This window comes from Channa argus, chromosome 18 (genome assembly GCF_033026475.1).
Source record: "Channa argus isolate prfri chromosome 18, Channa argus male v1.0, whole genome shotgun sequence".
NCBI lineage: Eukaryota > Metazoa > Chordata > Actinopteri > Anabantiformes > Channidae > Channa > Channa argus.
Window position 1 is genome coordinate 9,222,481 of NC_090214.1, and position 16,543 is coordinate 9,239,023.

Below are 16,543 nucleotides of genomic sequence, written 5' to 3' on the forward strand. Positions count from 1 at the left end.
ACATCATCAGAAGTGATAAGTCCACATGGATGCTCTGCAGTGGTACAAAGGACAATCCATCTATTTTAGTATATTACAATTTACCATAAAACCATAATGAGAAATAAGTCATATTATTATCAAAATACATGTGTCATGTGATCCATGTGAAATGTTTTAAATAAATATAAAACTCTGTGAACAGTTGTTTGAGATAAATACCTTTTCACACCCATCTCCCTGAGGGCTTTGTCTTGTCCACATCAAGCTTGTTCATCTTGCGATAGACAGGTGCAGTTTCCTGTTTTCCTTCCCTCTAAGCAGTTGCACAACAATAATGAATCTCAGTGAATCACTGTGAGAAGTTGTGACAAACGAGACAGTGGTTGGGAGGAAAAAGTTTCACCTCTTTTGCGAAGGTGATTTTGCCACCTTTGTCACTCTGACATCGAAGATATTTTTTCTTTTTTTTAGAAAAAAACTGAAAAGATAGCGTGAGAAAGAAAGAAGACAAACTGCTTTTGATAGGCACTTTACTAACTCCTCATCCCTGCTCACCTCTCAAACTAAGACGACACCACAACATGAATAATTTGTGAATCTGGCAGCCCACAAGGCTCACAGGCATAAACACAGCCACATTTCCATGTTCCTGTGTAATTTTCAGTAATTATCTCCTTGGTGCACACACGGTAGCATCTACTGGGGAGTTGAGTCAACACACATTAGAAGGTAATTTCTTCCCATGTAATGAGTAGCCATGAGACAGTGAGGCAGACTGCTGAGGTGAAAGGTTAAGCTGATAAAGGTTGATGATGAGAACCATCTTAATTTTGTTTCTAAAATAAGTGGCCTGCTTGCCCACTTTTTAAGCTGCCAACACTGAATTTAGTGTTTACCTTTTTATACTCGCTTGCGTGCAGCACATGCTGTGTGTGTGTGGGTGTGTGGGGTAGATTTGTGAAATCCTGCAGAGAGATTTTTTTTTATAAGGTAGCTTCTCTAAGTAATTGGAACACTGTTTCAAATCTTTAAAAAAAAAACTTTTGCAAAGACATGCAGGCATTGAAACACTAATGATTATTATGATAATTAGTTAATAGGATTGCATGGGTTAAAGCCAGTCCTGCCTCCGGGGCAACATAATCAATGGATGATTATGCTAAAATGCAATGCACAGACTACAGACCTTAGCTCAACTCTAAAATCATGTATGTAGGTTTAGGCAACAAAAGCAATGTGGTTAGGTTTAGACAGAAATTTAGATTTTGTGAATGAATTTTCTTTCTTTTTCTCCATCAAGCCAGACCACAATCTTTCAGAACACTAAAGACTGGTACAGGACAGTTTACTGCAAGAGTACAGCTGCTGTGTAATGTGTTATGTTCCGTGGAAGAAGTTTTTCTATAACTGAAATAATCTCTGATGATGCCATCAGTGTAATCACTGCTCCGGCTTGAAATCAGTACTGCATTACAAACAGGGTCGCGACACTCAGTTCTAAACTACTCTCATACACTGTACTTAAACTTTAGTAGAGAACTTACCTTTATGTTACAGTTTCATTTTTTCCACTGTGTTCAGCGAGAGAAGTTGTACATTGAAGATACTCACAGTAAGACAGAATCAGCTCATTTATTTTTCACCAAGTGAAAGCTTGGTGTGGGAACTGGAGATACACATACTACTCCCTGTGCTAGAACCACAAAGCAAAGCTGTAAAATCCAACATCGTTGGAACATTTTAAGGTCATTTTAACATCAGATTATTGTCAGATTAAACCTATCACTCAAATGCTATTCACACCTAATATTTTCTGTGCGATAACATGAAACACGCTATAGCTTAAAATGCAGAGTTACCTGTTCCTACTTATGAATCCTATGAATATAATAATTTACAGTAAAATGTTGTCTTATGTAGATGTAAACACATGCATAACATTTTGCATGAGCGATGCTAGTTCACATGCTCTGGATATCCTCTTTATCATGTGGATACTCCGGTTTCCTCCCACAGATGCATTTTAGGTTTATTGGTGACTCTAAACTACCCATAGGTGTGAATGTGAGTGTGAATGGTTGTCTGTCTGTGTTGGCCCCGAGACAGACAGGAGACCTGTCCAGTGTGTACCTGGCCTCTTCCCCATCAACAGCTGGGATAGGCTCCAGCCCATTGCAACCCTGAACAGGATAAGCGGTTACAGATAATTGATGGATGGATGTACATGTCAATACCTGTTATAAAATAGGTTGGGATATTTCATTTCAATTAGCTTCATTTTTTTTTCTTTTTATGAATCTTCCCAACAATAAATAGACTTTTTTTACTTTGTTTTATATGCATACTACCTTTCTTAAGTAGAAAGTCTCGATTCATTGAATCCTGACTGAAATATTTTGCCCCTTGAAACAAGTAGAAAATATTTTGTATACGTTTCTGATCAATTAACATATAATTTAACAGCTAACCTTCCTTCACATATTACAGAAGCTGGCTTCCTGGAAAGTTTGGTTCTTATATGCATATTGATGCCTTTACAGAGGGAATTTAGCAAAACGGCTGCATGTGTAAGATGAGGTTCTTAAAGCCTCAGTGATTCCTCCATCTTTGTGAGTCAGTAGACATAAGGTAAGCACGTTTGGGAGATTGCACAGGCTTTGCATGTGTGTGCTCAAACATTTGTGTGGGTTTGTGTTTACCTTTGTGTGGGTATGTGTTTTCTTGTGTGAGTCAGTGCACATGCATATGCGAGTGTGATCATTCCCGAGGCAGTCACTCTCTGCTCAATAACTCACATGGCAAGGCAGGACCTAATGGACCCTAGCCTAATATCAGCTAATGTCAGAGAGGCTTATAGCTGGCTACCTGCTGTTTGACTGAAGAGTGAGAGGGAGAGAGAGCTGGACTGGTAGAGGCTGTGATAAGGGCTGAGAAGGAAAATGGATTGGGAAATAAATGGTAAGAGAAAAGGCTAAATCAAAAGAGCAAAGCTTTGCAAAAGTTAGAGAGTGAGACACTAGAAGAGAGTAACTGTGAGAGAAATGAAATAAGACGGAGGAAAAACATATAGCACTACTGCAATAAATGAGGCTTAAGCATATTGAACTGTGAGGCAGTAGTCAGACATCAAGCACAGCTGTGAGGGAGGGCAAGGAAAATGCAGTGTAAAATACAGGAAGTAAAAAAAAACCTCTTTAAACATATGTGTCATAAAATTAGTCTGGTCAACAGGAGGGGGGACAGAATGAGGAGGCAGAACAACAACTTAGACTTTTTGCTGTTGACTGTAATGTAATATGTAATTATGTACGTTTCTACATTCTATTAGCTTATGTTAGTCCAACAATTGGGGCTGATATTCATCTGATTTTATTTATCAAATACTTATTTTGTCAATGAATTCAGTCCTAATAATATTTATAGAGATATGAAGGATTCTGGAATATAGTACCATCACAGACAGAAATTCATGATTCATTTTTGATATTGTTTGCCACCTGTAGTCCAGTCAAAATAGTTTTTCATTGTCTATTTCAACTAATATGGTAATTAATCATTACAATGAAAAGGCATTTACATTGATTAAGCAGCTCCATAATTTCTCCACTGTGAGACTTTGAAATCACACAATGCTCTGTTGTATTATGCAAATGGTTTTTGCAAAATTCACTTCCAACTTACTTCTTTAAAACTGTTACTTTGTGAGGTTTACGTTTTCTATGTTATATAAACTATGTATTGCAGCTTTGGTGCATATCAGACACAAGGACACAAGGACACTGATTTTGTGCATTTAGTCAGCTTAGGTGGTGATGCTATTGTTGTGCTATTGTTGTGCTCGATTCTTAAATCTCTTGCATGTGCAGCAGCCGGTGAATCAATACCACTGTAGACTAGAGGGCGAAAAATGAGAATATGCTGGATAAAGCATTAAACTCTCAGAGTCTGATCAAGTTGCCTCACAGGGGGTTTCTAACTATGCCAGTTCACCAAAATGGCTTCCACTGCCTCCCGCTTTTTTCCGAAGGGAGACTACATGGGGTAATTTGTGGAAAAGTGCAAAGTCTTGAATTAGTGGCTCAGTGTTTTAGTATCAAATAATGAACTACTTCTTCTGCATTTAACCGCAGGGTGGCAGTGCTTGTAATTTTGTCTTCCCTCTGGACTACTATCCACCTCAACTCTTCCCCTACTCCATGCTTTTTCTCCCCATCCCACTGCCCTGCTTTTCCAAGATTGTTGCCTTGTGCTGTAAATTTACTATCCATACATTATTCATAATATATAGAAGTTCTGAGCAGTTTTTCAGTTTTATTCAGCTGTTTAAAGTTTGCTACATATTCACCCACACTCACCTCTGAAAGGCCCTGCTATAAAGTGGCAGCTATAAAATTACCATTACTGTGATTTTGGGACTACAAAAAAAAAACCCAGCCTTTTTTTCAGTTAGTCATATCACACTGATAGACAAAATACCAGATAACATAATGACGTTTAATTACTGTTTCATGCCATTCATATCTCAGTAATTACACAGTAATAAAAGAATACACACAGTATCTTTCCCCATTACTGCAGATGAAATAGAAAACCACAAAGCTGAGAAAAGAAATTGAGACTTTTAAATGTCCACTGAGTGTCTTTTATGAGTAAGGATGGCAAAAAACTAAACCAGGCTTTTACATAAGTGGGTGTGTTCGGGTAGATGAAGGATGTTGACTGTGGTGATGGATGCACAACTTGCTTACAAAGATACACACACCCGCTCTAAGTAGGTAAAATCTCAGAAAAACACGTGTGCATCAAGGTCTTTGATGTGAGCTACTTCTAGTCTTTATGCTGCTTGTGAATTTCTCAGTTCATAGACACCTTTCTGGCAGCATAAACCTTGAAGAAGCAGTTTTTTCTACTGTCTTGATCAAAAAGACATAAAATAAATAATCGGTTGTGTCTGTTGCCTCTTGTGTTGTCTTCCATTGACAAAATGCAAAACGGTTAAACTGCTCTGCTCTCATGAATGCTGTTCAAAATTAGGAAGAACCTTCCATTGTCTGTCAAAGTCTTGAAAGCGCTGCTCTGTTTTCAGTGTGATGGCACGAGAGTCTGTCAGCAACTGCTGGTTCTTCGTAACTTTGTGGTGTCTGTGAGGGAGCGAGAAATAGACAAGGGAGGCAGAAAGAGAGGGGGGAAGATAGAGAGAGACGGGAATTGTTAGGACAGATAGACGCCAATGGGGAGTTTAGAGAAAGTGAGAAAGTGCAAGTGGAATAATAAAAAGTAGAAAAGCAATGGCTCTAATCAGTTCCACAGTTAGCTGATCCGCATGCCCCCTCAGTCATTGCATTACCAAGCTTCATCTCTATGGTAATGCTCCTGGGCACCAGAGTTCATTTCCACAATTTCCTAAGGCAGGCCAACAGAGATATCAAGGTACAAAAAACTAATGTCTATGCGCACTCATGCTGTATTTCAATTGTATGCGTGACCCAAGGGAGTAAACGTGAGTTTGAGTGGTTTGTGTGTGTGTGTGTGTGTGTGTGTGTGTGTGTGTGTGCGTCTAAAGAGGATAGCGTGAACAAAACGATGAGTAATGTAATACTGTACAACCAGAAACACTTGTAACACTTTTCATATCATCTCACTCAACATGTCCCTGCTCCCCTGCACCGACGCTTTTCATTTTACTAACTTTTCTGGCTAAATTTGACTTTATATGAAACATGCTATGTTTGTAGTGCATCTGACAGGCACCAATTTTTGCCTGCTGGGCAGTAATCCTTTGACTCGTTAGCCACACTGAAGCTCCCATTCATACAGCCGGACAATCACACAGTCACTCACGTACATAATCAGAAGCTCTGTAGTGCATTTTCCATCAGAGGCGGTTTCATTGACAGCTTCAAATCCCAGGCTTAATCAATATTGGCCATAAAAAGTCAACAGTTCTCTTTCTCTCAGTGGAATCATTTATCAACTGAGCTGTGGCTGCTGCTGTAATAAGAGATTAGAACACAAGTCTCAAGATAAGCATCTTTGATTGTTTTATTACAATACGAATAAGCCAGTTTTTGGATGCTGTCCTTTTAATAACACTTTAATTCTTCATCTGGGGCCTGTGCCCTGGATGACACCGGGTGCTTTATCTTTGTTATGACTCATCCAACAGGCCCCACTCGCAAGTGTTTATTCAAATAACAGATATTACAGCTATTAAGCATATTACATGCAACTGGATCAGCTATCCACTCCAGCCCTCATAAATCTTTGATCGTGCAGTCCAACAAATTGGTGGATGGCTCTCAAGGGCAAGCGTGGCAGCGTTTTCTAAGCAATAGAGAAACGACAGGAGGAGAGCCAGTTGGATTGATTGATGATGTGAAAGTACACATTTAATGTTTAATTCAGAAATTATATGGCATACTAATATCATTCAGCTACATTCATTTAATAATGAATGTAAATGTCAAATCTCCTCTTTCTTCCTTTAGTTGTTAAAGTGTCAATTCTCCCAAATTTTACCCAATATGGCTCAAGTACTTAAACGGGGTGTCCACTAACCTGATTGACCTGCAGTTCCATTCCTAGTTGCGGGGTGCGACTGTGGCTCAGGAGGGGAAACAGTAGTCCACTAGTCCCAGGGTTGTTGGTTTGATTCCCGACTCCTCCTGGCACAAGTCAATCAAGACACTGAACCCTTCACTTGTTTCGATTGAGTACAGGTCAGCAGCTCCCTCATCAGATTGTGAGTGTGAGTGGGTGAATGAGAAGCAATGTAAAGCACTTTGGGTACTAAACCATTTACCGCATGACCCCAGGTTTGTCCTAGTGAATGTGTTCCTCACTTGAAGGTGGCTTTGGATAAAAGCATCTGCCAAATGACTAATGCATGGTGCAAACAAGATGATTATCAGGCCTTATTTAATTTTAAATGTGGAAGACCACAGACATAATGGCTTATTTAACAGTATTAACACTGTAATGGTAAGAACGTGCACACCAGATGATTCTGTCAAGATGCAGCATCGCACACTTAAACTCAGAGTGACAATTCCAGGACTCCTGTGATCAAATGTATATATTTAGAGCAAAAGAAACATGGAGGCAGACCATCATCGATAGCTTGTAGCACTTGTGTGTGCTGCACTGTATGTTTTGCTTTATGGGTAATGGTATCGGGTTGAACTAGGGCAGAAATGTTTGTGGAAAAAGAACAAACTGTTTGCATGAATAACACTAGAAGTTTAGAACAGAAAAGTGTTGTAGGTGATCCATCCTTTTAAATAATTGAGTAATGGCAGGAATAACACGGATAACAATAAACTTTGGATTCAAACTTAAATGAACATTCTAGACTGTGTTTTCAGTTCGTCGCTGTTCATACTGCATATTGTGTATATTTTGTGATGAAGATAACTGTTTTAAACAAAGCCCTGTTTCTTTTGTCTGCGCAGCCTTTTGTTGCACGCCTTTCTTTCAAATGCTGGGTAATTATCCCATTTAGGGATGAATCCAAACAGCATGGCAGCCATAGAAATTACAAACATGCTGTGTCATGCTGGATGTCACATTTTCCGTTGGTTGTTTTCTTGCTCTCGTGTCTATGTGGAAGACGAAGATTGGGGAGGGACAACTGATGAATGCACACCACATGAACATAACTGGCATTATGCACTTGCAGCTGTGCCATTGTATATTTTAAAAACTATTAAACCATTTGTGGAATAGTTTTTTTTTTTAGCTTAATATACTTTTTTTCCAGTATGTAGGCAAGTCAGGAAGTCTACTGATGCCAGCATCACTTTTTTCTACTTGGAGGCACACATGAAAAGCTGAAACAAGACCTGGTCCAGTTTTTGACCGTAAAAGATTGACATTGCTGTGTTGTGTCTGTCAAGCGAAAAAATGTCATTCTTTGTGTCTGTATTTCAGACAAAAGCATTTCCATCCGTCCCTCTGGTCTTCCTGGTCCTTTACCCTGACATTCTTTTAGCTTCTCTTTCAGCTTGCTTCTCCACAGCTGCCATGAGCTCTCTAACATACCCTCCCCACACCACGATCTGCATTGCACCGGATCTCTGTGGCCGCACACATACATATCAAAGCACTGTTGTCAGCCAACAAGCCCATCAAGGCCACAGCACCCCATCTCTTAGGATCACGATTCAACCCCTCAGCCTCATGCTCAGCTTCTGCCTCATTGTCCCTCTCTTCTCTGTGGTACAGTAAACTGGCATCTCTGTCCTGACTCTTCAACCCTTCATCAGGTTGGACTCTTTTCTCTTTTTTGCATCTTAGTAGAGAAATAATCTTTTCACCTTAGTTGGAACTTTAATGACTTCCCTTCTGACACATTCCAAAAGGTCTCTTCTGCCTCCAGCTCACCTCAGAACTCAGCTCAATGCCAAACCTGACTCTGCATCTGTGTCTCACACACACGCATATAGATATACACATAAGGCGCAGTAACTTAAACATACAGGAGGAACAGTGGTGCTGTTCCTTTGGCACAGAGAAAGAGCAGCATCTAGTGGATGAAGAATATATTTGTCCTCTCCCCTACCTTCCCCTTAATGAGATGAAGTGCACAGACTCCTTAATTGTACACACAAACACATACACGCACACGCACACACAGTATCAGAAATTCTCTGTATGTTGTATTATGGACTGTGTAAAAAACTTTAAATGGGAAATATTTGGGCTTCACCTCCAACATTTGTAGTTCAAACAGCTTTTGACTACTATAATAAGTTTTGAGGATTTCAAGAACAGTTTTTTATTTGACAAGCTCTACCACTATGGCTGTTAATGTATCTTATTTGTAAGAGTCACTTTAATCCACTCATTCTACACTGTTCCACCCAGGTCTTCCTCTTCCACCTTTGCTACGGTCTGCTGCACTCCACCAGACTGTTGAGTGCCCAACACTCAACAGTCATCATTATGAAATTGTAATAAATACGAATGCTCCAAATCATACTAATTAGGTAGAAATAATGGAAATTCAATGATTGGTTAGAAGCAAATATTTTCACACTGCTGGAAGTTTAGTTTTGTGAGTCACAACAAGAGGGTTTGACAGTTTTTGCCACATTAAGATAAGTTTTAGTGCCTATTGTCTACCTAGTGAATCTGTGAATTCCTGTTACTTTTAAAGGGCTATTTCCATGTTCAGCTTTCACTTAAAAAGGTTACACATGTTCTATTGGCAGCTGAGCCAGAACAGAAACTCTGATAATCAGAATATAGCCTTTGTAAGCTTGACACCAAAGATTTAGATTTATATTCAATACATATTTCCCAATGGGAATTACAGAGTCTTTGCAAGTGCTTGACTAAGTCCGCTAAGACAACCTCTACAGTAAGGGAGAGGAAACAAGCATCCTGCACTTTGCTGAAACAGTTGGCTTTCCTAATTGTTAGGGGATGTGTTCGAAGTCAGGAGGATCAATCATGTCTGAATGCACATATGGTACACTTTCTAAACTGACAGGTTGACTGTGTTTTTGAATGCCAGTGCCAGTGCTATTCAAAGTTCTTAGCAACATCTCACATGCATCATTATTGGTGTTTTTTTTTTTTTTTTCAGGTTGGTGTTAACCTCATATTTAGTTGATGAATGTGAAGGGAAAAAAGACAAACAAACAAAATAATGAGCCCAGTGGTGGATGTGATTTTTCCAGTGTAGTCACTAGAGAAAAGCACTATTATGCTATATTGGTATCAAGATGAGTGTTGAGGTTGTAGATAATGAACTGCGATGTTGTGCACTGTCAGTGCAGTTGAGATATATGGTGTGTCTGATCAGTGCCTCTGCCTGAAGATGAGATTTCTCCATGGACATTCTCTCTAAACAGCACAGAGGGCCAGTTACCAAGGACAGTGTTTAGATAAATACCGCTCACAAACTGACATTCACAAATATACACACTCAAACATATGCACGAACATAATTGTTCTTGCCTTTGCAACTTGTAGACAGCCCTCATTCCTATTATATTGCCTATTATAGACTCAAATAGACAGAAGCAAAGAGAGAAGCACAACAACATTTCTCTAAATTGACTTGCAGATAGCTCTCATCTGCGCCTATCAACAGAATGCATGCGATTTGGGAGGACGGAGCAGGTGTAGCCAGGTAAGTGAATAAAAGATGGAAGCAATTCAGGATGCAGAAAAGCAAACCAGCCAGGGTTACCGCTTGGGGCTGGGCTGAGCAAACAGCGAACAATTGTTACACTCTATCCAGGGAGGAATACTGACATTGACGTCTGGCTGTGAAACACACAAAAAAACTATTTGCATATGAGACATGAGCCCCAGTATGCTTTAATAATAGGATGTATCTTTACTGCGTTTGAATTGAAATAGTCCACACAGATGGCAGGAGGAGACACACAGACTGAAAGAAAGGGGAAGGAGAAGTAAGAGGGAGTGAGAGCTTTAATATATATATATATATATATATATATATATATATATATATATATATATATATATATGCATGAACTGTTCCTGAATATTTGTATTCATCTCACCAGATATAATTTTATTATAGTCTAGACTGTGGAGCTTGGGCTTTGGAGATTTTCATTCAAATGGTAAGAGTTTGCCACTTGTAGACTCAAGTAGGATAGGAGGCCCGTTTGGCTGGGAGGCAGCCCAGTGTCCACTGACCTTAATGAACACACATGGGTACTGAATGAAACATGAGTAAATACACAGTGTTGTCTGGCAGCTCCAGACATACTGCAGGTACGGTATGTGTTCCGGTGAATGGGATGTTGTTAAGTACACGTGTGTGAGTGTGAAGGGAACTTGTTGGGTAAAATAATTGGTTGGGTTCATGGGTTGACTGTAGTTTGAACCAGGAGTAGGTCTTAATGTAAAACAGCAACAGCATGGTTTTTTTGTTGTTGTTTTTTTTTTTTACTTGGCATGACATTGGTGAAAGACTATAACAAACAGTGTGACAATTTAGGAAAAATATAAAAAGTTGGGAATGGGGACTTGATCTCTGGGTCTCCAGCACTGCATCTAAAACAGACACAACTCTATACAGGAACTCACCGCATGGACTTAGGAACTCCTCTGACAAGCACTGTCAATCAAGGTAATTTGGTGCTTGTAGATAACCAAGCTCCTTTAAATAGACTGAGGCAAAGTGGCAAATCGCCCTGTGTTCATAGAAATCAAAATTTGACATTTATTTGTTCTTGTCTTTGTCTTCAAGCTAAAGAGGAGAGGGAAGAAAAACAAAGGCAAACCACATTCTGCACATACACCACAGCGTGACTCAGTGGTCAGAGTCTGAGTGCTAAACTGGTCCTTCCGCAGTCCAGACCTGTCACCCACTGAAAACCTTTGTAATATTAGGAAGTGAACTCGAGGCCCCAAATGCTCAAAAAATAAATAAAACTAAAAATCCTATATCAAGCAAGAATGTTAGTTTTACCAAACAATTACAAAGTGCTTCGAAAAAAGAAAGAGATGCATTATTACAGTATTATTACAGTAGTAAACATGTTGCTGTTCTACATTTTTGAGTTGTGTTCTTGGCATCAAATTCAAAATGAGCAAATATCTTTAAAAAAAATGCAATTTCTTAGTTTTAATGTTTGTTTTTGTGCTATTTTCATTCCAAAATTGGTTTCAAATATTTATAAAATACGTTTTCCACAAGTCCTGTGTAAAAATGCTGTGAAATTATAAAATTAGATTTAACTTAAACTGTATGTCTAATGATTTAGCATTAATGTGAACTTAATGTTACAGGGAAACCACATGTGTAACAATGATGACTGATGGATGGTTTTTCCACTATGTGTCAGTAAGCAGTATGAGCTGGCCAGCACACAAAGTTTCTATGACATGGATAAGTTACATCTGTGTTACACAAATTTGCTGTTTGTTGAGTCAAGTCAGTCTTGTCAATTTGTTAGTTTGACAGTAAGATGTGTTAGCCACGACTGGCTAGCAGCTAAATCATATTGTTATCATTTATGTAAGACAGGGACAATCTGTCTCGAAAGACAAGCAATTGAATTGGTCTGTTTTGGTTGTACTTTTGCTGATAAATGTCTCTTCTTTTAATGAGCTGTTGGTGGAATTGATGCTTCAAGCCCCCTCACCATCACATTCACACACACACACACACACACACACACACACACAGAAACCACATAAACAGAAGTCTTGACACTTTTTAACATAGATACCATTTCACCTCTGCAAAGAAGGGATGCAACAACAATCAATGTTTCTTCCTCAAGGTTAGAGGAAGGGGAAGGTCATAGATTTCTATATGCACTCTTCTATGTGCTGTTTTGATCCTTTATATTAGATTAGTTTTCAGTTTTATCTTTCAGCAACTCTGCTATGAACTATGAGGCACATCATACTCTGTGCATAGTGTCAAGGATTTTCCACATCTGGCCTTGGAAATCCACCATCTTGGTCCACACACGTCTGAAGGTTTTCTGAGCCTCTGAGTGTGTAGCTGGCTGATTTAATTTAGCAATCAATATATTTTCGTGAACATAAGCCACAGTAATTTTTTTTTTCACTCTACCTCCATCCTCTCATCATCTGCCCTTGAGTCAATCCTTCCACCCCTTCATTGTAACATTGAGGCTGTGATTACGTCTAACAGGCTTTGTGGTTAGAGGAAGCAGAAAGAGAGACAGAATGAGAGGTACAGGATGAAAAATTGATATCAAGAAGAGTAAAGCTACCCTTTCCCTGAGTCGCTGTGGCACAAGGTCTGTGCTTTGAGACTTGGTCCCATAAAAGTGGATTATGTGAAATGGGAAATGGGTTGCTGCAGTTTGCCATGCTCTCAGAATGCAGCAAGACAACTTATCTTTTTGACAGGAAATGAACCACAGATGCTTTGATCCGGCCAGAACAGTGTATCTGCTGAACAAAAATGAAGCTGAACATATAAGATCTCTCTACTTGTAGGACAACTGCTTTTTTACTTTGCATGTGATTTGAAAAGAAAGATTGTGAAGCATGTTTAGAGCTAATATGTATCAACTCTGTGTGCAATCACGGATTTTTTTTCTTACTTCTTACTATTCTGCAGTATGTGGGTTTTCTTCTTCTCCCCATCCACATTCTACAGTTCTTATTACCACTCTTTCTTGTACTTATCTTCTCAAGCAGAGAAAAGCAAGAGATTCCAAGAGGTCTGTTCTTATCAGTGCTTGCAGCTCTTTGTTCTACCCGCAAATTGGGGGAAGCAACTGTTTTCTTTTTTTGCCGCCAAGCTGTACAGTACACACAAACACACTCACACACACACACACACACACACACACACACACACACACACACACACACACACACACACACACACACACTTTGAAATATTTTGACCTTGTACTCATGTTAATATTGTTTACAACCAGCTAGGAACTCTTTAATTCTGTTGCTCACAGATAGAAGGAATTACCATGGTTACCGTCAGGAAACGTACACCACGATGTAAATGTTAAATATTTATTCAATTATATGCAACCATAAGCCTAAGACCTTTATCCAGGCCTCTATGAAGCAAAAACTGCGAAATATCCAAGCAGCTTGATGGGAAACCACAGTAGTCCACATTGCTGTAATTGGAAATATTTACTTTGGAACTGTTGTTGAGCGTCTCGAATTTGTAGCTGCTTTGCTATTAAATACAACCGTTATGTTTAGTTAATATGTGACCTTTTGTTACTGAACAAGAATGTGTGAATGTACATAATTTGTACACAGTACCGGAACCTTTTGCCTTGTTCTTCCTTTGTTTCTCAATCTGTCTCTCTCAGGGACAACAACTTCATTAAGGACTTTCCACAGCTAGCAGATGGTCTCATGGTCATCCCCTTACCAGTAGAGGAACAATGTCGTGGGGTCCTGTCAGAACCCCTGCCCAACCTTCAGCTCCTCACAGGTGAGGGTGTGTACGCTCAGCTTGAAGACAGGAGCTTTTTCTTCTCGACTGGCCATCTTACCGATTTATTTCATTTTTCAGTGACAGTTCTATTGTCTGTGTGTGACCCAGTCGTTGTGTATTTCATAATAAATTCTGACATCACTAAAGCCAATAAAAAAAACTAGTCCCTGATAGTTATATCTAAGATGAGCTTTAATCATAGACTCCAGTGTTTCAGTCTATTTTAGTCCAGATGAGCATGGTTGTTTGCACCTGAGATAAGATTTATATACAACAAACCTGGTTGTTCTACTGTTATAGGTAGTTGTTGTATAAATCATAAAAACAAAAATGACAGATTCCGGCTGGTCTTCTGTTGTATCTCAAAAAATCATACATCCTATAAGAATCATATACACAAAGTTTTACACATACTGTATACTGTAAAAGCTCACACATACAGCCATATAGGGACTTGTGAATTTTTCCACATAACCTTCAATTTAATTATTTCATCCTTTTGTTGACTGTTCCACCCTATCCTATGGGAGACAGTGTTAAACATTTGGCTTCAAACCTGCACCTGCACCTCTGCTCCCTAATCCATCCATTAGCTAAATTGGCATTTGCTGTAAAATGCTTTCTAAAGGTACAGGATCAAGGTTCCCGTAAGAGGTTTATTTGTTTTTTTCACCCTTGCACTTCACTTTTGTGGCTTAAGTTCTAAACTGGTGTGAAACTTTGGTAATTGAATTGCAGAGAAAGGCAAGATTGCTCCCACTTCTAACGTCAGCAATCCAATTGGAGTTCAAGCTACACTATATATCAGCCATTGATCCAGGAGCAGCTGGCATATGAGCTGTAATAAAAAATGTTTTTAGGGCAATAATGGATAACAATGGATCTGTATTAAACTGTTCAAATGAAATGATGAAATATATTTATCTATTCATTTATTTTAAATTACTGCTGCCCTTTATGAATCTGAGCTATGGTAATTTGTTTTAAATTGTATCTGTTGACATTTTTATATATCTCCCTCTGTCTTAGTTGGTCTCCGTGTTCCCTTTTTTCTGTCTTTTTTAGGGGACGCTCAATTCAGCGAGGCAGTGGGCTACCCCATGGTCCAGCAGTGGAGAGTCCGCAGCAATCTGTACAAAGTCAAACTCAGCTCCATCACCTTATCTACAGGTCTGTGTCTGACTAATATGACGGTGATTGCAAAGCACAATGAAGCTCTGATCAGTGCTAAGAGAAATGTTAGACACTATTCCCCCATCTCCTTCTTCACCTGCTAGGCTTTTCCAAAGTGCTGAAGACACTGTCAGCAGACAGCACGCGTGAGGAGCTCCTGGCTTTTCTCCAGCAATATGGCAGCCATTACGTGTCCGAAGCCCTGTATGGTTCTGAGCTCAGCTGCAGCATCTACTTCCCTAGCAAGAAGGCCCAGCAGCAGCTCTGGCTACAGTACCAGAAAGGTGAGTGCACTGACAGGCAGGGGAAAAGGTCAAGATACGTGAATGCAAAACTGTAGAGAGATGAATGGAGATGCCATCGTTACATTCAGGATGCAGACGATTGTAAAGGGACCTCAAATGCACCATGAGTCGAAGAAGAGCAATATTTACTGTAATTTAACAGGAAAGGGAGAGCAACACTTTGGGGAATACAAACTAAACTCGATTAAGCCCAAAAACATCATCCTGCCTCAGTTTGCTTTGTGGTTAAAAAGCATTATAAGCCCCATAAATTGAATTTAACATCGAATTTAAAAGAATCCCAAAAGGTTTTTGCAGCACTATCCTACTTTTTTTCATGTCGTGTTTATTTGTGCTGTCAAAAAAGATTTTCATTTGAGTACAGTAACGTTGATTGGCTCCTGGGTTTCAAAATAAGTAACATTGTATTTTCTCACTTGCACAACATTAACTAGATTTTAGGTAAAAGTGGACCAGGATTGTATACACACACACACATACACACGTAACATAAATAATACAATAAATGTCTTTAAATATCAACATGCTGTTTATAAGGCAACATGATCTGTATGCCAGAGGAATATGATTTCATTTCAAACACCACATGGTTGTAATGTTAAGTAACTATCTACTAATTGCTAAAATCACTTATATTCTAATATAATATGAATCTAAGTATGTTATAGAGTAATAGATATCAATGGCCGACTCTACTATGTCAGTTTCTTCCATTTTTGTTATTTTAAGTGCATGATGCTGACAATACCACTATAATTTAACTTGCGTTTTCATATCAATGCATTTGTATTTTTTATTTAATGATATGAATATCTCTTCCATAACTCTAAATTGGGTTTTCTTTTATAAAGTTTTAACTGTGCACTGTATGAATGTACTTGACAAAAGTGAACACAGAATTAGAATGGTATGAAAAATGCTTTAGATCTTTTAGTTGTTTCATAAATGTTTATTGCACTCAGATTATCAACAATACAAACATGAATGTGACAACACAGTGATGACTGCATTGTGTTCAACACAAAGTGATATTCACAACCTCCAAAGAACATAACACCTGAAGGACATGGGAGTTTGGTTCATAGACATATTGCAATATTACAATCAGACAGTATAAAGAAAAAAATAAAATAACGAAGAA

The 16,543-nt window shown here is 38.9% G+C and overlaps 1 protein-coding gene across 2 annotated transcripts in view; it reads left to right on the plus strand.

Moving 5' to 3' along the window:
• The window catches only part of LOC137103714 (astrotactin-2-like), a 232,417-nt gene that overhangs the window by 163,607 nt on the left and 52,267 nt on the right, over positions 1–16,543 (plus strand). For both annotated transcript variants that reach the window (XM_067484310.1, XM_067484309.1), the window contains 3 exons: positions 13,797–13,921; positions 14,990–15,094; positions 15,202–15,381. In XM_067484310.1, coding sequence (XP_067340411.1) covers positions 13,797–13,921; positions 14,990–15,094; positions 15,202–15,381 — 410 coding nt within the window. The remainder of the gene's footprint in view (positions 1–13,796; positions 13,922–14,989; positions 15,095–15,201; positions 15,382–16,543) is intronic.